The 23,279-nt window shown below is 40.9% G+C and overlaps 1 protein-coding gene across 3 annotated transcripts in view; it reads right to left on the bottom strand.

Annotated features, from left to right (window-relative positions):
- AFTPH (aftiphilin) overlaps positions 1–23,279 on the bottom strand; it is a 64,867-nt gene that overhangs the window by 32,125 nt on the left and 9,463 nt on the right. For all 3 annotated transcript variants that reach the window (XM_038750961.1, XM_038750960.1, XM_038750962.1), the window contains exon 2: positions 11,567–13,503. In XM_038750961.1, coding sequence (XP_038606889.1) covers positions 11,567–13,471 — 1,905 coding nt within the window. In that variant the 5' untranslated portion in view covers positions 13,472–13,503. The remainder of the gene's footprint in view (positions 1–11,566; positions 13,504–23,279) is intronic.

The following is a 23,279-nucleotide window of genomic DNA, read 5'->3' as shown; positions in this document are numbered from 1 at the left end:
CTACTCGAGGGTAAGAGAGTTATGGAAACTCCAGATCCAGGTTGTACTAATTTGTTGAAGGGCAGCAATTGAGGAATTTCCATGTCAGCAGAGCAGTGTTGCCTTGCAAATGACAACCCAGCCCACACACTTCACTCCTCTAACGCCAACCTATTCACCATACCTCAATCTTGTCTTTCCCCCCGCCGGCCCCTTGTCCATGTCCTCTCTCTGGCTTGGTATTCCCCCCTGCTTCATACCTGCCAGACCACCAAGCTGGGGGAAAACCTGACTACTTCTTTATGCATTTGCCTCCAAGGTTCCTGTAAACAGGGCCACTGTTCCCAGCTACAAAATTTAGCAGCAGGAACTGATGCAGCATGAGCCTGGCACTTAAAATAAAAATACCGGGCACAAAGGCATTTGATTGTCCGTAAGTACCAGAGAGGGAACAGATCAGCTGAAAGCCAGACAAATGACCACACTGCCTACTGCTCTCCAGACCATATCAGCCTGGGCTAACAGGTTTAAAAGTGCAGCTTCTCCTCGCTGTCCAAGAACAGTACTTTGATCTGGACTCGCGAGGTCTCTGGGGGCACATTAGGAGGGAGCACAGCAAAGCAATTCAAGGAAGCACACGATGTCAAGATGTCATTCCAAGTCCATCCAGCCTCACATAAGCATCCAGTCGGGTTGGCTGCAATTATATAACCCCCAAACTTGGAGGATTCAACTCTAGAAAATTCTGACAAACTGGAAAAACTTCTGCGGGCTGTTCTGCAAATTGATTTGCACTAGCATGTTAATGACCTGCCCATCCAAAAGAACTCAAAAACTGTTCCACAGACACTCAAAGATGGCTGCTTTTCCTACATGCAGTCAGTCTCTCCTAGTGCTGCCCTCTCCCCTGGGCACTGAGAAAGAAAATGCTCTTAATTGCTTCAAATTAGCAGTTTGAAGTAGAGGGACAGAGAGAAGCCTGGTAATCGACTCTAAACCCAAAGAAGGAGAGGGTAAAGGTCTTTGATCCAACTCAATTTCGTCACTCAGTTGCTGGATTCTGAGGTGGGAATTTTTATTCATTCATTAAAATAGCTGAAATAGAACAATTGCTTTTTAATTTCTGGGCTGGGCCTTCCTTGTCAAAGATCTTAGCAGAACAGTCTCAATTTCTGCCTCCAACCAGGATATTAATATAGGATCTGTGTTTGAGAAAAGAATATCTTTGCTAGCAACAGGCCATGTACAAGGATAAAGATGAATCCTCACAATCTCAAGCCTTCATATTGTTCCTTTGCACTATTTCCCTTTTCATTTTACATGAACTGCCTTCCCTTCATCTTCACTTTGGTTGGGATGGAAGGGTTAACTGCACCCTTTGGCTACTAGTGCTAATTAGAATAACCAAAGAGATAACAATACAGCGACTAAAGTAATCCTCCAAAGCACAAGTTGAAAAATAAAGTTGCCGGCTTAATGTTGGTGGTTATGTAATTCTCTTGGGGACAAGCTATGGATCATCTGTTCTTGTTGATCACTTACACATAAGCACACAAGTGTCAAAGGAAGTGAAAATGTGAATGTTGTGGGCAAGGAACATTTCCCATCTCCTTCCCTATCTCCTTTCCTCCTCCTTCCCCATCTCCTTTCCTCCTCCTTCCCCATCTCCTTCCCCATCTCCTTCCCTCCTCCTTTCCTTTCTCCTTCCTTCCTCCTTTCCCTCCTCCTTTCCTTTCTCCTTCCCTCCTCCTTTCCCTTCTCCTTCCCTCCTCCTTTCCCTTCTCCTTCCCTCCCCCTTTCCCATCTCCTTCCCTCCTCCTTTCCCTTCTCCTTCCCTCCCCCTTTCCCATCTCCTTCCCTCCTCCTTTCCCATCTCTTTTAGACTGTGAGCCCACTGTTGGGTACAGACTGTCTCTATAAGTTGCCAACTTGTACTTCCCAAGCGCCTAGTACAGTGCTCTGCACACAGTAAGCGCTCAATAAATACGATTGATGATGTCTATTACATCTGCTATATTGCACCCTCTCAAGTGCTTAGTACAGTGCTCTGCACACAGTAAGGGCTCATTAATAAGTAAGACTGACTTAATGGCTTGAGAAGCAGCATGGCGTAATGGCTGGAGCATGGGCCTGGGTGTCAGAAGGTCGTGAGTTCATTCCTTCAATCGTATTTATTGAGCGCTTACTGTGCGCAGAGCACTGTACTAAGCGCTTGGGAAGTACAAGTTTGCAACATATAGAGACGGTCCCTACCCAATAGCGGGCTCCTAATCCCAGCTCTGCCACTTGTCTGCTGCGTGACCGTGGGCAAGTCACTTCACTTCTCTGGACCTCAGTTATCTCATCTGTAAAATGGGGATTAAGACTGTGAGCCCCACGTGGGACAATTTGATTACCTTGCATCTTCCCCAGCCCTTAGAACAGTGCTTGGCACATTGTAAGCACTTAGCAAATACCATTATTATTATTCAGGAGGGTAGCCTGCCTCCTTGGAGTACTTTACCTGTCAAACTATTCCCCCTTACTGGATACCAGCAAAAACTGCCGGTTTTCCTTCCACAGTAACTAAAATAGATAGCAGTACGGCAGGGCTTGGGTTCTAATCCCGAATCCACCACCTGTCTGCTCTGTGACCTAGTGAAAGTCACAATGCCTCTGTGCCTCAATTACCTCATCTGTAAATGGAAATTAAGACTGAGAGCTCCACATAGGACATGGATTGTGTTCAATCTGATTATTGTATCTACCCCAGCGTTTAGTATAGCACCCGGCACATAGTAAGCACTTAAAGCAGAGAAGTAGCATGGCTTAGTGGAAAGAGCACGGGCTTGGGAGTCAGAGGACGTGGGTTCTAATCCCACCACTGCCACTTATCTGCTGTGTGACCTTGGGCAAGCTAGTTAACTTCCCTCGGCCTCAGCTTCCTCATCTGTAAAATGGGGATTAAGACTGTGAGCCCCATTTGGGACAACCTGATTACCCTGCATCTACCCCAGTGCTTACTTAGTACAGTGCTTGGCACATAGTAAGCGCTTAACAAATACCCATTATTACTATATTATTTTTATTAAATAACATTTTTTTTAAAAGGCCCGAGTTAGGTGTACTTTGGTACATGTGTTGAATAATCTTTTCATCCCCAATGCTAGCAACCAATAAATTTGGCTGACATATTTTCTACCTTTTTAAACCCTAAAGACTTTAGAGAGCCACTTAATTTCAGAATAGTCTTACGAGTTACCAAGTAACACTACCTCATTTTACCGACAGGCAAATTAAAATAGTGAGAAGCAGTGTCTTTCTTCGGCCAACCAGTTAGTGAGAACTCACTGAAAGGAGCCCTGGTTCATTGATCCCCCAGCCCAGGCCTACTGGATTACAATCCCTCCAATTTATACCGTCTTTTCATTTTTTTAAAATGGTGAATACATTCTATCCAATTTATCCAATTCAAGCTTTTCCCTCCTTGTTTAGACTTGTTTATTGATATCACTAGGCCCTGGTGGAAACCTAGAAGCAATATTCAAGTCAATGTTATCTGATCTGCTTGAAGGGATACACCATATACCTCACCATCATTAATTATTAAATCAGTTTTCAGGTACAAATCTACTGTTGTAATGTTGGTTATAAATCGGGCTTGAATGAGACAATTGTTAGCTTTCAAGATTAAAAATGAAGGCAACTATTACCCACTGTGATCAATTAATGATATTTACTGCATGTTTACTGTGGGCAGGACACTATACTAAGTGCTTAGGAGAATACAACAGAATTGGTAGACATGTCCACTACCCACCAGGGGTAATGTTTATTATTCTGAAATATGATTCTGCCCAGTCAATATTTTTCCAAGAATAAACTGATTAACTTAATCTTGTGCTGTAGTATATTATATAGATTAAAACAAAAGCAAAATGTCAAATGCATGAAAAATATAAAAATTAAATTTTTAAATGGACTACTGTTTTTCATTAATGAAGAACTTCAATGACAAAAAGCCTCAGATCTGGATTCCCCTTTGTTGGTGCTTCGATTATCTAACCGCATATAAATATTAATTTACAAACTTTAGGCAGACAGATGGATTTGGGAAAAAAATCCTACTTACAAGCCTCCCTACTCTGCACTTGAACTATGAAGGGGAAAGGCGAGGGTCAGGCTCAGCTTCAGAGTGCTCACTTTACAGAGAGTGGATGAATAATCAAACCTGAAAACGATCTGCAAATAAAATCACGATTCAATTAACAAAATAAATCATCTTTTTACTTTTCAAAGACGCAAACCAATATTTCATTTTACACTGGATCCTCTTAGGGGATAGTCATTGTAACACTTGATCACAAATGGATTATGAGTGTCAGAATTTGCTAATGGAACTAGAATCCAAGTGGGTGGGTTGGGAATAAACTCTTAGTCATTTAGCATCCCCCATTTCTCAACAGATTCCATGGATAGGATTTTCTCATAAAGACAGTATAAAATGCTTAAGTTGCCAAAATTATGTCTGGGAGTCATTTTCTAACTGTACTTATAAAACTGTTAGAGTGAGCTTCTGTTGAATGCCCTTACTGGGGGTGGGGAGTGGGAGAGAATCTTTGTTGTCCCAACTGCAAATTGGAAGGCAACCCAGGTAAATGAAAGGTTTAGAGACACCCTGTCTTAAGAGGGAAAAATTGGAAGGACAGTTAGGTTCACACAGTCAACCTACCCACCACAGTGGCTATAAATCTTTCATTCACCAGCAGATGATCCCATAGTTTCCTTTCACAAAGAAATCCTGCATGGGACAGGAAAGAGAACTGCAGATCCCAGCTAGGACACAGAGTGGGCTGGCTATCCTCCATGGCCCTGTATCAGTGGCCAAGGAGCAGAAAAGAGCTAAGTAAGGAAAGACGATAAGGGGAGAGAGAGGAGGAAAGTGGAGCAACTCAAAGCAGGGGGAAAAAAAAGGGGACCAGCAGAGGAGAAGACAGACAGAAAAGTGTGATGGGGGGAATGGATGTGGGGTAGAGATTGTAAATCAATGAAGAGAGCAGAGGAGGAGGAGAATTCACAGAGGGGTAAAAGACTGAAAGACTAAGAAGTAATAATAATAATAATGGCATTTATTAAGCACTTACTATGTGCAAAGCACTGTTCTAAGCGCTTGGGAGGTTACAAGGTGATCAGGCTGTCCCACGGGGGCTCACAGTCTTAATCCCCATTTTACAGAAGAGGTAACTGAGGCACAGAGAAGTGAAGTGACTTGCCCAAAGTCACACAGCTGACAACTGGCAGAGCTGGGATTTGAACCCATGACCTCTGACTCCAAAACCCAGGCTCTTTCCCCTGAGCCATGCCATCAACTGGTGAAGAAAAAACTAATGAGTAGGGGAAATAAAAGGAGACAGTAGGAGGGAGCTGAGAGGGGCTGGCTGTTTCTAATTTTCTGCCTTGTTTTTAGCATTCCTGAGCCAGAATAGGAAGGAGCCCAGAGTGCATTCCCTTTAACTCAACAGCAAGTGCTAATGCATTGGGCTAACTGACCCAATGCTTGCTATTTGGGCTTGGAAAGGCTGTGTATGGGACCCTCCATGCTTAATGGCAACTGTCAGCTGGCAAAATCTAAGCAAAGACAAGACACACACAACTCAGAAGGTCAGAATCCAAAAGGACAGCAAAAAAAATGCTTAACTAAACATAATTAGTTACAAAATGAAAAGCAGGACAAAGTAGCAGTACAAACTAAGAGGGCAATAAAAAGAAAAAAGGAATGAAAGAAATAGATTTTAAAAGCAAAATGAAGGAATTAAAAAATACTGGGGAAAGCCATAATCACTAAAAAGTAAGACTTCCAAGAAAAATAAAGAAAAAAGTTAATCAAAATGAGAAAAAACAAAAAGTTAAAATATTTCTGAGAGAATCAATTCCCTCTTGAAAGAATCCCTAGGGACAAAAGCCTGCATGTGAAAGGTTATTTTCAAAAATTAAAATTCTGGGATTAAAAATATTAGAAACATACAGTAAAAGAAAATATGCACAAATAGGGTGGAAAAGAAAACAATGCAAATACTGTGTAGGAGATAATATTCTAGACATTAATAAAAATCAATGTGACTAACATTTTAAATGGTCATTAGCTTAATAAAAAATCAATGGATGCTGTGGGGTACTTATTTCACACCAAAAAATGGAAAAGGAACAGGGTTAAATGTGTAATGTTCTAATGTAAATATCAAAGGGAAAGAGAAGGAAAGATGGAATGGAGAAAAAGAGCCGGAAGGAGGACAGCGAGAGATGCAAAACCTTAATGACGGAGAAGTAGAGAAAAAGAAAAACATTAAAGAAAATGCAGAAAGAAATAGGACTAACGGAGAAAAAACAAGAAAACAAATCTAATCCAATTAAAAGAATGCATAATTCTGACAATTTGGAACAAAAAAGGGATTGCTTGCTTACAAACAAGGGGATATGCACATAGGTAAGCAAGTAACACTAAAGAAATGAGAAATGGCAAAGATGTCCTATTTCCATGTCCCTCCCCAACACAGAATTGTTTCCTGAAGTCCATCATCAAGAGCTCTGTTCATTCTGAGCCACTGAGCTTTGAATTCTCAGACTTTCATGGTCCGAAGTTGCATTTGAACCAAAACCGAACTTGGACATACTCATTTAACGCCTGTGTTTGATGCTAGCTGAATCCAGATGAGGTTCAAGTGGAATAAATTACTTCAAGGGAGCATTCCCAGTAAAATCTATTATTTATTGTTACTGACATCTGTAAGTGTTTTCCAGAACGTGATGCCCCTACCCAGTGCTGCAATTAGGAGGACATCTTTAAGGAAGCCACTAATAAATCTAAAGGTCTCAATGGGAGACTAAATTAATGTCCTTTCTCAGCAGGGGTTAGAGGCCAAGGTGAAGAGAGTTAGATACCACCAGCCTCCTACCCAAGAACAGAGGAATAGTGTGAGTGACCACACTTCACTGTCACAGAAGGAAGGATGCTGTTTGGAACAGTATAAAATGGGGAAAGTTAAATAGCCCAGGAGAGCAACTCTGATAAAGGTCCCTCTAGTCCCTCTTCTAGTTCTGTCTCTCTCCACCAAATGGCCACGCAAATCCTCTGGGAACCTGCCAGTTCCCCCACCCCTCAGCCAACACACACAGACACACAAACACACTCTCTCTCTCTCTCTCTCTCTCTCACAGACACACACACACACGTGTCCTGGCATGCTCTTTATACCCGCAAGCTGTGTGGATTTAAGCTGCTGCATTTAGATTTGTACCCTTTTTCACTTCACACTCAACCCCACAGCACTTACGTACGTATCAATCAATCGTTTCTTGAGTGCTTATTGTGTGCCGAGCACTATACTAAATGCTTGGGAGAGTACAATATAACATTGCTGATAAACACGTTTCCCGCCCAATATCCGTAATTTATTTTAATGTCTGTCTCCCCCATTAGACCAAAAACTACTTGAAGGCAGGGAACGTGTCTGTCAATTCTGCTGTACTGCACTCTCACGAACAACAGCTGCAATGCTTTGCACACAGTAAGTGTTCAAAAAATGACTGATTGATTGCTGTAGGGTAATCTCCAGCCTCTCTGCACCAGACAGCAAAATGAATCCACCACAACTGCCACCATCTCACTGCGACACCATGGTTCCTTGGCTTTTCCCACTACTGACAGGTACCCTGCTTCTCAGGATCTCGCACCGTGCTCTCCTCCGCATCAACGAGGAACCTCCATCTATCTGGCCTACTTAGGACCACCCTAGCAGGATAGAGAAAAGCAGCCACGGCATGTCACTTCCACAAAACCTTGGGAAGGCCGTGGTGACTACTGCTGCAGTAGTCACTGTGTCTGCACTTGTGACTGTGGACTCTGACCCACAAAGAGCCTGAAATTCTGCTCCTCTGCTCCTTCAGAGCAGCCACAGTAACCTAGAGAACTTTGCTTTTTATCTTTAAGTTGTCTTAATGTCTTGTTTAATCTCTTCTTCTACATCTGTCACCAGTCCTCTCTTTTTTAATTTTTAGACTGTGAGTCCCTGAGGGTAAAGGGCCATGTCTCATCTGCACCTGTGTATTATTTCCCAGAACTTAGTACAGTGTTCTGCCCAAAGTGCTTAATAAATACTCTTACCACTACTACTACTACTACTACTACTCTGGGCCCTGGACTGACAATCAATCAATCAATCAATCAATCGTATTTACTGAGTGCTTACTGTGTGCAGAGCACTATACTAAGCGCTGACAGTCGGAGATACGTTTGATTGTCTTCTGCAGTTGGTCTAACATTTCTTTCCTAGTGCAGTGAGCTAATTTCTGTCCTTTCAGGCCCCTCAATTTTTTCTTTGATTTTTCTTTCTTTACTAATTTTCTAAATCCTTTTCAGCTAACCTACATTCCAGATCCCAAATGCAAATATTATGCATTAAAATCTATTATTAAGGGCACAGTTCACAAAACTCTGGGCAAGGCCACTTAAGACTTATGGTAGTCCCTGGGTTCTAAATTACTTATTCTAAAGCGCACTTGCAGGTTCTGAGTTAAGAAGTGCAGAAGCTGTAATACTTTAGCCTTTTGGAGGGTTGAGATCTAGTAGAATGCTGCAAACCTCAAACAATTAAGTCCTACAGAACACATGGCATTTAAACACTCCCCTGAATGCCCTAAGGGACCTAGATAGTCCCCTGGCTCCCTTGCTGCTGCTAACCAACATTTGCACAGGTTACAGAAGAACACCCAAGCTTTCATGATAGAACCAGACTCACCTGCTGCTCTGAACTCCAGGGAATCATGCAGCACTTTTAAATGGTCACACAACAGAGGTTCAGAGCTACCAGTGAGCCTGGGTCAAACTGAATAGAGTAACTGTTATTCAGGGGGCTTCCTAGGAATTCTGGATGCCTCACCCAGAAAAGGCACATTCCCTGCAACCTCAGATTCCTGATGGGAGCACAGGGTTGAAGGAAAATCCGGATCAAACAAGATGTGGTACCAAGGATTCAGAAAAGATTCTAGGAAAATGCCAGGTAACACACCTATTAAAGGACCATACTCCAAATCCTTTTGAAATGGTGCTCTACTAGGACCTGGTGTGCAAAACCAGAATGAAAACAGCCAACATGAGGCTTTGCTGGGGACAGAAATTTATTGGAACATCAGTTGAATGCTGCATCTACCAACTCCATTGTATTATTCCTTCCCAAACACTTAATACAGTGCTTTGAACAGTATGCACCTCAATAAATACCACTGACTGATTCCAAAAACCTTTCAAATGTAGATGCTCCTCGCCGAGAAAGCTTATGAGAATCCATATTCAGTTTTTTGTGGGCCATTTTGCCTACCACAGTTTACAGTTGAGTGTAACCCAGGTTTTCCTGGGCCATGTATTATTGCATTGTGCTTCTCCTTATCAGAACTTGATAAGTATTACCCAGAGAATTTGAAACTCTAAGATACACAGTTCCCATAAATGTACTGGTAAGTTTTTAAACAGTTTTCATTAAGGTCTCTGTGGAAGGCAAATTAATTATTGACAAAGGAAGTACAATGTCTGGTGATGAGTCAGAATGCAGCCTGCTTCAAAGTGGTCAAAACCTTTTTTGGTTTTATTTCCTATGAATCTTCTTGTATATCAACCACAGAGACAGAAGCCTAGCCGTTCCCTAACTCCATTTACTCTAACAGCAGATACTTTCAAGAGACGAAACTGTCAAGGAAACCTGTATCACAATACATTTAGAGCCTTAGCTACAATTAATAACTTTAAAAATTAATATTCAGTCTCTACTCTTTGGTATGTTTTTTTTTAAGTTTCAGGACACAGGATTGTCTACTATAGACAATAGGATATAGACAATACTGACACTCTGACACATATTTCTAGATCTTCTAAGAAGTCAACATGAAACCTACAGTTCCCTTGCTTCCTTACCCACAACCCTAACTCACCACCCATTCTCTTCACCATCCTGAAAAACAGGACAACTGGGAAAACAAGCTATGTTTCAGCATTGGGCTTTGCTAAAAACAGTTCTTTCTGAATCTTGTACTGTTCTCTGTTTTTCCCCAATAGTTTCCAGCTCCTGCTTCAGGTTCCCATTTTGGCTTGCCCTCCCCAAAAGGTAAGGTCCTTGACTGCTTCACTGACGTCCCACTATTAGTCAAGGATATTTACTGTGTGCAGAATACTCTACTAAGCACCTGTACTAGCAAGCAACCTTAAAAAATTCAGTTTACCACACTTCCAGGAAGCTTCTTTACCTAACCAAATTTATAAAACCCAATTTACATTTCTTTAAAGAGGAAGAACATAAAAATTTACAGGTAAGAAGACTGATAATAGAGACATTGCCTTAGAACATTTCCACAAAAAGTAGAAGATTGTGGATATGGAAAGTTGATTACTTGTAGTACTAACTTAATTTACAGTTTGGAGTAGGGGTCATTCCCCAATCTCTTGCACTCTTGTACCAGTTCACAGATCTTCTCATTCTCATTTCTGCCTGAGGTATTTAATATGCACTTTTACTAGAGAGGTCCTAAAGTCATCTGCAATAATATTAAATGGAATTAAAATAGCACACTTATTTAGTGCTGTAATAATAATAGTGGTTTTTGTTAAGTGCTTATGTGCCAAACACCATTCTAGGCACTGGAGTAGATACAAGATAATCAAATCCCACATGAACTACTTGAATGATCAGGAGCCATCATTCATTTCTAAATATGTTTAACTCATTAAAGAACATTTAAGATGATATTCCAATAACGCCATTTCAAATTAAAACTTCTCAATTTGTTATTATTATTATTAATAGTAATAATACTTTTTTATTATTGTATTTGTTAAGCAGTTCCCAAGAATCAAGCACTGGTCTAAACAATGGGGTAAATGCACATTAATCATGCTGGAAACAGGCCCTATCTCATTTGGGGCTCACAGTCTAAGTGGGAGGAAGAACAGGCATTGAACACCGATTTTACAGATGAGGAAACTGAGGTATAGAGAAGTTACATGACGTGCCCCAGGACACATAGCAGACAACTGGCAGAGCTGGATTAGAAGCCAGGTTCTCTGATTCTCCAGGCCCGTGCTTCTTCGACTAGGCCGTGGTGCTCCTCCTCTTTATTTCCCTTTAAAAACCAAATTTCTTGGATGCTCACAATAAAACTGGCAGGAAAATCTGGATGCAATGTTCCGAGTGTATTCATTTTTGAGAACCCAGCTCAAAAATGCATTCTATTAATTCTTTGGAGGACTTTTTCATGTATTTCTTTGGAGACTATTATTTAATTTTAAACCAGATACTCTACTGAGTATTTTTTAATAACTATTAGAGATATACACTGAAATTACCCATGCATTCTTTGAGAGAAACCTTAATAATTCTCTAAGATGGGAGGGTATATTTACAATTAAGCAGATGCAGAGTGCAGTGAAAAAGAGAAGGGACTGTTACATGTGTTAGATCTACATCAATCAAGACATACCTTTCACAGGTGCCCAACAAAAATGTTCCGAACCGATGACGCACCGGCAGCAAATTCATCTACTACATTAAAGGAGAAACGGTACCTGAACCGACGGTGCTGATTCTTGTGAATGGTCACCAATGGTTCCTTGAAGAGTTGCCAAAGGGCCACCAGGAGTCTTTTGGGTCACCGGATAATCAACACTTTCATCTGTCCGATGTGACTGCCATGCCTCTTTTCTGTGATGAGATTCAGCGGCCTGCTCATCTCCAAAAGCAGCCCACGAGCAACTCTCCTTTTGTTCGTCTTCAAAAGCACTCCATTCTGCAGCTTGGTTAGGACCAGCTGAACTGAAGTCTGCAAAGTCATCAGAGTCTTGGAACTCATCTCGCGTTTTTGGCACAGAATCAAAATCTCCAAATTGACCGTCACTATCATAGATCAGGTTAGCAACACTTTCAACTCCCAACCCAGAAGATGGTCTCGTGACCTCATGCTCCTCTGACAAGGCATGCGAAGTTTGCTTTAGTTCTGATTGAGTAAAGTTTTTTGCAGTACTTGTGTCTCCGAAATCTCCAAAGTCATCACCCTGTCCTTTAAAATGTGCAAATTGTTTAGAGGGTTTCTCTAAAGTTTCAGCATCCACTGACTCTTGAGAACTGCTGGCAAAAGGGCGGGTTGTTCCGCTAACTGTACCAAAGTCCCCAAAATCATCCTCGTTTGTGTCAAGGCTCAACACAGAGTCATTACCACAATTATCATTTTTCACTTCTGGAAAATCATCCAAAGCATTTTTGTTTAAGGGAAGACTGCTGAAACTATGGACTTCTTCACTAATATTGTTATTTTCTACTTTTGGAAGATCACCAAGTTTAACAGTTTCAGAAGTTTTATCATCCACACACGGAACAGCACATTTATAAGTTGACAAATCAAGCTTTTCATTAGTTTCAGACTGTTCTCTCCTTCCAAGGCTTTTTGTGTTTTCAGTTTTATCTGCTGAATTCAAGGCTGGACGGGTGCTAGAACTTATAAATTCATTCTGCTCCAGCGCTGCAGGGCTTTGATTGCCATTACTAAAATCCTCACTAATTGCTACACTAGTTTCTGAAATGCAGAACTGATTTTCTTGAACAAAAATCTCTTCATTTTCATAACTTCTCTCTGAAGACACTTGTTTGACAGAATTTAGTTCATTAACTCTGTTTATTTTATTGTTTTCCTGAACGGTTAGTGCTTCACGGTCTTTTACAACTTTTATTCCTTTTTCTTCCAGTGGTATCTTTTCCTTTTTTGAAAATGAGGCAAAATCTGCGAACTCCTCAGGAGACTGGGGCATGGATTCTAAATTTAACTTGGTGCTATGAATATTGAGAGTTTTTAGTCCCTGTGAGTTAGTGATGTTGTCCAGATCATCCGCTCCCAGAGGATTTACCGTTTCCAATAATGCATATCCATTTGTTAGAAGTTCTAGACACGAGGGCTTCTCACCATTACAGCTGTCCATTTGTTCATCTTGATAAGTCACTTCCCCATCAGTTCTAAAACCTTCAGAGGAGACGCTTTCAGGTGTTCTACTATTTTCTCTCAAATCCTCTATTTTTCTTAAATCACCTGGACTTTCTATGGCATCAACTGTAGGAGTTGAAGTTCTGGACTGAATTATTTCTTTGCTGGTGGTAGAAGACAGCATATCAGATTGTCCTTTGGTGGGACTAGAAAGTTCTGCAATGCTGCCTTTGTCTTTGCCATTTTTAACAGACTTAAAGCTTGTAAGGCTCTCTACACTCTCTGAAAAGCCATGAATTGGCATAAAATGATTTGTGGGGAGAAATTCTTCCTTGGAATTAACATAATTTGGTGCATCAAAATCAGCAAACCCTACCCCAGAAGGGCTAACTTCAGCAAAGCCACCAAATTCCCCAAATTCATCATCTTCATCATCTTCGGCTCCATTATCTAATGGTGGTGGGGAAGAAGAATACATTCGGATGATGTCAGGTTCCATTGTTCCACTGCTTTCAGAAGATTAATTTTTATCTACATAGAAACAAAACAAAACGACATTACTTTTTGCTGTTATCACCTCCTTTCAAAACTCTGCACCATCCATACTAGTAGTAATGACATTTTGGAGTGCCTCCTGGGTGCAAAGCACTTTACTAAACACTTGGGCAAGAAGCCCACATTCCCTGCCCACAAGAAGTAGATACTACAATAGGGGAGACAAACATAGAAAATATGAACAAATAAACAGGTTGCATAAACATATACACAAGTGTTTAAGATGGGTACAAATACATCTACACTGTGAGCCCGTTGTTGGGTAGGGACCGTCTCTATATGTTGCCAACTTGTACTTCCCAAGCACTTAGTACAGTGTTCTGAACACAGTAAGCGCTCAATAAATACAATTGAATGAATGAATGAATAAGCATTACAGGTTGCTGGTGGGTTTATACAACTTCGGGAGATGGGAATTAAGCAGAGGCAACTCATTCGAGGAGGCGGAATTTTATTAGAATCCGAATACAGTGAGGGCTGCGGCCTGTCAGACTGGGAAGGAATGGAGTTCCAGTCCAGGGGAACAGTGTGACCAAGGGGACAGAGGCCGGAATCAACAGCAAGGTGGAGTTAGAAGGTTAGCTTGGGGGAAAGGAAGAGAGCAAGCTAGGGAGAAGCAGATAAAATAAACACGTAAGATGGGAAGAATTGGTGGAGAGCCTTGAAGTCAAATGTAATGAGATGTTGTTTGATGCAGAAGGAAACAGGAAGCCAACGGAGGATTTTGACGAGTGGAGAAATATGTGCCAAGCAACAACTTTAAGAGCATGTAAAATGTATAGCTATTTAATTTTTCCACATTGTCCTCCTGTTAGATGAGAATGGTCTCCTCCCTAGTGTTCTGGTTCAGGGATTCTAAAGAACTCATGGGCCTGTACAAATGACAGATTTAGAAATACTTCACTCACAGATATACTATTTGCCAGAATGCCCTAATGCAGGTCTATGGAGCATGACTGCGTTACATGAACTTGAATATTGGCAGAACTGTCAGTTGCAGTTGCTTTATTTCTAGAACCACAGAAACAGGCCCTGGACTTCAGCATTGATGTTAGGGCTGTCTCCCTCCACTCTCAACATACACCTCCACCCCTAGCTCTGGCTGTTGGGGGCGAGGCTAGGAGTCCGGAGACTTCTGTTCCCCTGTCACTTTTTGTTGAGGCGGTGGCAGCATGGGCAGGCATTAATTTTACCTTTGTGGCAGTTGCTGTAAATTCAAAAATCGTGACCCATATTCTGCGGAAATCTTCCTAAACACCAGCAGTGACGCTTTACCCAAAGGAAAAATAAAAGTACTAAAAGACTGAATTTACTTGCATTATAAACTACTTATTTATTCATATTAATGTTTGCTCCCCCTCTAGACTTTAAGCTTGTTATGGGCAGGGAATGTTCTGCTAATTCTGTTGTATTGTACTCTCCCAACTGCTAAGTACAGTGCTATGCACACAGTACGCACTCAATAAGTACCACTGATTGGCTGATTATCTGGATATCTAGGATCAATCTGGATATCTAGGATCACGTTTAGGATTCATTCACTCCTATTCCTTTCCTCTAAAATGTCTAAAAGCAAATCCTTAACTTGCTAGAACCATCCCAACCTCCCTGAGCCATCTCTAAGGCAGATCAATGTACCAAAAGAGGTCAGTTTAGAAAAAGAAATTAAGAATATTAGTTGGCTTAAATTCTAAAGGCAGTTCTGCAGACTGATGTCCATATCCAAATACAGTTGAGGATGTGGAAAACCAGGTCACCCCAAATCCTGATGAAAATTTATAAGTTCTTAAGCAATAGTGACTTTCAATTCACAACCTTCTCACTCTTGCAAAATGTGGATTTCCTCTCTGGGTTTTTTTGAAAACAAAACTGTTAGGAGATACGGGAGAACAGCCACTGGCTACCATATGATATTGCATTCTCCCAAGCGATTAGTATAGTGCTTGGCACACAGCAAGTGCTCAATAAATACCATTGGCTGATTGATATACACCCCAACCTGTGCATGCTAATGACAATCCAATTTTAATTTCCTCCCTTCAACCAAAGAGGAACATCAATTTGAGATCCTTTCAGATCTTGCTCAGTGTGTTCTCTGACCAAAGGAGGTCAGGGTAATGACATTGCTCCCTTCTTGGGGAAACTAAAAGGCAAAAGAATTAGAAGTAAAGGGGCAAGGGGCACAAAGTGACAGGATTGGCAAACTATCTGAAAAATATATGGAAAAAGATTGGCATTTGAGAAACAAATGATACTGTGAGAAAACTTAACTGCAAATGACCAAATAATTTGCACTGAGGTGGGCTACTTGGTGTTCCAGAAAAACTGCAAAGGAGATGTTTGGCAGGCTATCCATTTAAAAAGACGAGGAAACAAAGGAATAGAAGTCTAAAAAGCTAATTTAGGCAGCGGGTGGATAAAAATCAAGTTTAATTTATACTCTAATTATGAAAGTCCTTGGACTAGCAAAATCTTTGAGGGCTGTACACACACGAATCCCCCCACATATCTGCATACACACCACAGTGGACACACATTCTTGAAAACTATTTTCAAGGCTGTTTTGAGGATAGGATTCTGTGTCAAGTCAGAAAAATTGGAATCATTAAAAGGAACAATATGAGCACTCAAGTTCCACTCAAATTCCAGTACAAAGTCATCATTATTACTAGCCAGGTAAAAATAGGCAAATCCATAAGAAAATCTATTATATTCTAAACTAAAAACTCTGAAATGGTCCTCATTTGAACGTTTGCTGTTGAGTCTGTCCCAAAGTTTTCTCATCTTTAACATAGGGATAACCTCTTTGCTCACCCACCCTCTTAGGCTATAAGCCCTATGTGGAACAGGAACTGTGTCCAATCTTCTTACCTTGCATCTCTCCCAGAGCTGGGGACATAGAAAATGCTTATTAAATACCATCATTAGTAGTAGAATTTTAGAGTGGGTCTAATGACAAAAGAGATGATGAGGCACTGGGCCCCCGGTACTCAATGCTAAGATGGCTTCTGACTTTTTTTTTAAAAAAAAAAGAGGTCTGCAGGCAGTGAGGAAATCTATCTGGTTCTCATAAATGGGGGATACATTCTTGCAGAATCATGCCTTAAGGAAGCTTGCTTGGAAGTATTCATCCCATGTCAGACACCATGTACATAAGTACAATCATTCCTTCTGGCAGCGTGGCTTAATGGAAAGAGCGTGGGCTTACGGAGTCAGAGGTCATGGGTTCTAATTCCACCTCTGCCACTTGTCAGCTGTGGGACTTTGGGCAAGTCACTCAACTTTTCTGTGCCTCAGTTCCCTCATCTGTAAAATGGGGATTAAGATTGTGAGCCCCACATGGGACAACCTGATTACCTTGTATCCCCCCCAGTGCTTAGAACAGTGCTTGACACATAGCAAGCACTTAACAAATACCATCATTACTATTCTGGCACCATATTGTTTTGTTCCAAACAGACGTGATGTCAATCAATCAATTAATTTATTGAGCACTTACTGTGCAGAGCACTGTAGTAAGCATTTGGGAAAGTACAAAACAACAGAGTTAGTAGAGGCAACCCCTGCCCACAAAGAGCTTACAGTTTAGTCGGGGAGCCAGACATTGAAAGAAGTTACAGATACGGGAAATAGTACAGTATAAGGATGTTTACATAAGTGCTGCGGGGCTGGGGTGAGTATGAAAGTGCTTACGTGATATACACAGTCAAGTGCATAGTCAACACAGAGGGGAGGGCAGAAAAGGAAAATGAGAGTTTAATCAGGAAAGTTCTCTTGGAGGAGATGTGATTTTAGGTGGGTTTTGAAGGTGGGCAGAGTGGTGGACTGTAGGATGCAAAGGGGGAAGAAGTTTCAGGCTGGAAGGAGGACATGGGCAAGGGTTCAGGGGTGGAATAGGACAAGACAGGTATAAATGCCATTATTATTATTATTATTATTATTATTATTATAAAGAGTAAGTAGGTTGGCTCTGGAGGAGCAAAATGTGTGGACTGGGTTGTAGTGAGAGATTAGTAAGGTAAGGTAGGAGGGAGAGCTATTTCAGTGTTTTAAAACTGATGGTAAAGCGTTCTTGCTTGATGTGGAGGTGGATAGGCAGCCATTAGAGGTATCTGAGGACTGGGGAAATATGGCCAAAATGGTTTTTCAGAAAAATGGATCCAGGCAGCAGAATGAGATATGGACCAGAGAGGGGAAAGGCAGGAGGCAGGGATATTAGCGAGGAGGTTGCTGCAGAAATCAAGGCAGAAAATAATAAGTGCCTGGATCTGCACGGTAGCAGTTTGAATGGAGAGGAAAGGTCGGATTCCAGAGATACTGTGAAGGTAGGAACTGACAGGATCTTGTGACAGATTGAATGTGCAGAAGAATGTTCCCTAATTCTGCCAGAATTGAGGGTATGCCCAGTTCTCCTAAAAAATGGGCTGTTTTATTCTTGCAGAACTCCCATCTAAGGAAAGCTCATGCTATAGTATTCACCCATTCCACTGCCTACTCTTTACCACAAACCTTTTTTCCTGACACTGCGGCATGCTCCATCAACAAGCTAACGGTATCAGGCAAATGTTCCCTAATTTCCTAACAACCTCTTAGCTAAAATGTGCAGTGAAAACACAAATTACTGCAGAACTGACTACACCTCTGTGCCAGAAGGCCATGTTGTGATCAACACTGGCCCTTGTGGTTGATTTAAAAGTATCACTGACTAGCAAAGAAACAAGAACCAATCGCGAAAAATGGTAACAAGAACCAAGGTGTAGAAAAATGGTGGCAGAGAGCAAGGCTAGGTATTAGAAGTAATTAGTATCCACAGAATGAGTATCAGTTAAACAAAAGGCATTATCTAAAAATTAAGGCCATGCACACCAAAAGTAAGCAAATCTCATCTAATGAATTAATCAATAAAGAAATTCTGAAAATGGAGAAAATCTTAACAAAGATTCTAATTATTTTATTTTCAAAATCAAAAAATTCAGTTTAAGCCTCTTTTTAGTTTATAAACCTTGATCCTTTAAAAAGTAAAATCAAAAATGAAAGTTAGCTGTTTCAGTATAAATGTTTGCCAGTATTATTACATTCTTCTCAATTATAAAGAAAGGCACAAAGTTTTAAAAAGTCAGAAGATTCCAATTCCTTGCCCATTATACTGGCCACTTTTTATCTTCTCTTGAAGTTATGAGTTTACACTTCTGAGCAACCTGCCTAGCTTGGTGCAATAAAAAGCAAATTAAATAGACCTGGTGAGTGCCGTAGAACATACAAATACTGTATAAAAGCTCCTTCTGTTATAGATGTGAATAAGGACTAGATATAGAAGTCTTAATTCTAGGTTAAGGATGCTATACTCTGGCTACTGGAATTGCAAGGAAACACTTTATTTCCACTTAGAGAAGTGATATTTCAGGATATTTTTGAATGTTGCCTTATTTGCATTTGGCTTTTTTTAGTTTTCCAAAGTCCTCATATATTAAGCAGCTCGTTTTATCCACACAATCTCCTTGTGAGGAAGAGAGAGGCAGGTATTTTATTTCCATTTTAAAGATGAGGAAACTGAAGGCCAAAGAGGTTAAGTGATTTGCCCTAGGTCACACAGCAGGCTAGTAGCAAAGCTGGAACTGTAACTCAAATCTCCTGACTCCATGCCCCTTCCCCTAAACTCTGGTAATTTAAAGAAACAGTTAAGAATCAATCAATCCACGGCATTCACTGAGCACTTACCATGCACAGAACCCTGCACTAAGTGCTTACACAATGTCTTCTAGATAATCTAGAATATCTTCAAGGCTGTGAGCCCGCTGTTGGGTAGGGACCATCTCTATATGTTGCCAACTTGTACTTCCCAAGCGCTTAGTACAGTGCTCTGCACACAGTAAGTGCTCAATAAATACGACTGAATGAATGAATTGAATGAAGTAAAAGAAGTGGAGAGAAAAAAATGGAAATAGAGAAATGATTCCAACCTGTATTAGCAAATCATCAAAAGAAAAAGTCCAAGTTTCTGTCTTCCTATCTGTTCATGGCATCTATGAATTTGATTTGTTTGATAAACCAAGGTGGTAAATTAAATGGTTGATAATGACAGGATAGAAAAGGGTGCACTAAGGAACCACTAAACATTCCTTCGGTGGCATTTATCAGAAGGTAGAACAACCCAAAGATCAATCCAGTAATCTATAAGAAGTGGAATAAGCACGTCAGGGAGATAGAACCATTCCTTTACCGCCACGACCCACTCTCCTGAAATTTCCCAGCTGAAGTCACCCAGCTGACAATTGGCAGAGCTGGGATTCAAACCCGTGACCCCTGACTCCAAAGCCTATGCTCTTTCCACTGAGCTACGCTGCTTCTCTAAGCCACTTAGAGAAGGCTCTATTTATTTTATTTTGTTAGTATGTTTGGTTTTGTTCTCTGTCTCCCCCTTTTAGACTGTGAGCCCACTGTTGGGTAGGGACTGTCTCTATATGTTGCCAACTTGGATTTCCCAAGCGCTTAGTACAGTGCTCCGCACACAGTAAGCGCTCAATAAATACGATTGATGATGATGATGATGATTTCCCATTGGTCAGGGTCTGCTCGCAGCACCCTACTCCCTCAAGAAGCAGCATGGCCTAGTGGAAAGGGCACAGGCCTGGGGGTTGGGAGACCTGAGTTCTAATCCTCCTGCACTGCCACTTGCCTGTGACGTGACCTTGGGCAAGCCACCCTACTTCTCTAAGGCCCGGTTTCCTTACCTGCAGAATGTTCTTTTTCTTCCTCCCCTTTAAGACGGTAAGGTCCATGTGGACAGGGATTGTTTCTGACCTAATTTGTATTCACACCAGGATTTAGTACAGTGGTTGGCCCTTAAACACATTTATTATTATTGCTGTTTCCAGTCACAGTGTACTTTTGCTTCCCAAACTCTCCCCTATACCTTTTCCCTGTCTTCCACTTTCCACCTGGTAACTTCTACTCTTTCACTACTGGAAGTACACCTCTTCTCCCTGATCTCGGAAGGATATATTAATCAAAGAGCAGGGGAAGGGAGAGCTATCAAAATGCAAAACATACAAGACTTTAATACGCGTGATCTCTATCTGACAATGCCTGAAAACACGTCCATGTCTTTTTTTTATGGTTCTAAGTTCTACAGCAAGGACTGTGAATTTTATTTACTAAATTATCTAGCAGAGCACAAAGTTCATTGAGCCTTTTGAAAATATTGCACAGTTAAATCCCACCTAGTAAGGAAACTGTGTTGATGGAGAATTTGTGCCTTATGCAATCATGCTTTCCAAACCATTCAGACATTGGGAAATACAGGGCTGGGTTCCCGCCACTCTGGGCTAGAGTCTAAATTCTTCCAGATTCTCACTGAATCAGGTGATTCAGGAGGCACAGTTTTGTTGATATGAGGAGAACCTGATTTCCTTGTCAGGTGTGGAATCAAAGAACTCAAAGAAAGCTTGAAGTTTATTTTTTTAATGGTACTTGTTAAGCACTTGCTAACATCACACAGCAGACAAGTGGCGGAGCCAGGATTAGAATCTGCATGGAGTGGGCTGAGATCCCATTCTTGATAGTGAATCCCTGCAAGACCATGGATCTTCTATTCTACTGATGTCAGGCAAGGGGAGACATATTATTCTGCCTTTAGTGTGGCTAGAGCCTCTGGGTCAAACCACGTCTTGAAAGGATCACAGCGGCAGCTGATCGGAAGGAATCAACAGAGCAACTTTTATGGGGAAATCTAATTATTTTAAAATATACTATTTGAGTTTTGCATTTATAAGAAATCAGTATTAACCAAGATTAGGGAAATAACTACTTAATAAGTACAAGAGAATATCTTTCACCTTTTCCATGTTTCATGCTAAAATTACATCCTCATTAAAATGCTCTGACTGGCTTTTAGAGAGATCTGCATGACCTGACTGATTGGACCATACTTTTCTTTTCACTCTAGAATCTGTTAGACTTTTTTTTTTTTTTATCTAATCCTATCTCATCTTGGAAAGCAGTGGTTCTTAAACTGAAAATTATTGGGCAGTCCAAAAATATTAATAGGTTTAAAACAGTCTGGGTAATTAATAGATGCTGGAGGGAAAAGTCTGGAACACTGCAAAAACTCGAGATTCACGGATGGTGGGCCTATGATTGGGATGTTAGATGGTACAACATTAATCATGCAGTTTGGCTGTCAAGAAAGGCCACCCATCACATTGACTCTCCAAGCACGCACTGATGCTACTGATGGCAAGAGAAAAGCAGGCTGGATAAACCAGTGATCACAGGGTAGACTACAGGCTCATGTTCTTATCCAAAGTTAGACTTACTTTAAAAATGCCGTATGATACAGAGGCTCGGTATTTATGTTTTAAATGTACAAACACTGAATCTAAGGGGAAAAAACCCAATTCGTCTGGTTTTTCCATTTATTTTGCTGACCAGAATTCCTTTTAGAAGCAGCTTCAAATGGAAGCCTAGAGAAATCACTGCTTTCCTTGGGAACCAGACCAACCTACCTCCCCTGCCACACATGGTGGTAAGTGAGCAAGTGATAAACTCTAGAAGGCCATCAATGGTCTTCTAGTCAAGAAGCATGGCTTAATGGAAAGAGCACTGCTCTATGAGTTAAAGGATCTCAGTTCTAATCTGGTTCCGATGCTCGCATGCTGTGTGACTTTGGCAACTCACTTAATTTCTCTGTGCCTCAATTTCCTCATCTGTAAAATGGGGGTTCATTACCTGCTCTCCGGCCTAGACTGTGAGCCTTATACAGGATGAGGACTTTGTCTGACCTGATTAACTTGCATCTACTCCAGTGCTTAGAACAGTGCTTGACACATAGTAAGCACTTAAACATCACAATAATGGAGGTTGTCTCAATTTAAATTGCTTTTTTAATTTGACGTTTCAGACCCGGGTAGAGATACTTATTAATTTGTTTCCAATTAAAATAGGAAAGAGGTGTGGCTATTTCCAAATATTTTGAGGCTCATGTGGGGCTGATTTTATTGTATCTACACCAGTGCTTAGCAACTATATTATTAGATTTCTGTGATCAGTGTTTCTGATTTCCTTCCGGATGTTTTTGGTTGCATTACTGGATTTATCCTTGTTACTTTCCTTTATACAGTTTATGTATTCAAAATATCTTAAAACAAGGAAAACTTTGCATCTGTTCAAATAAACATTTACCCTTTCCTCTCAGTCATTCATTTCATCAACAGAAAAAACATAGTTATTTCACCCTCAACAATTTACTACCTGGAGCAAAATAACATCATCAACTATGCTTGAGAAAATGATGGGTGTATTTATATGCAAAAATATTCTCAGGGGCCTAACTTTTCCTGGGTCTTAATGGAAAAAAAAGGGCATACTTTTTCTCTACACAATAGCCTTTTCATTTCTAGCTCAAGGATTCCCTTTTCCCTTTGTCTTCAACCTCTCAAAGCCATTTACTGCAGCTTCCATTTTAGCAGGGGAAGACACAAATTCCTTTTGAAACACAGAATAAGACTTTACAATCATTAAGATATCAACACCAGCAATGCAAAGCATTCTCCTTCACCCACAGGACCAAGTACTACATTCCATATTGTCTGAGTCAAGTGGGTAGTGTCAAATAGAACAGGGCAACTGTTTTGTTTGCTTGAAAGATTTTGCCAGACAATATTACTATCTGCCTACGGACACTGTGCAGTCCATGTGTGTCTGTGCTCCTTGTCTTTGGTCTCAGTCCCATAGCATCTGTAAACAGGTGGAGC

Source organism: Tachyglossus aculeatus, chromosome 9, assembly GCF_015852505.1.
Source record: "Tachyglossus aculeatus isolate mTacAcu1 chromosome 9, mTacAcu1.pri, whole genome shotgun sequence".
In the NCBI taxonomy this organism is placed as follows: Eukaryota; Metazoa; Chordata; class Mammalia; order Monotremata; family Tachyglossidae; genus Tachyglossus; species Tachyglossus aculeatus.
Note: the sequence above shows the minus strand (reverse complement) of the source record. Positions and strands in the feature narration are given on the sequence as shown.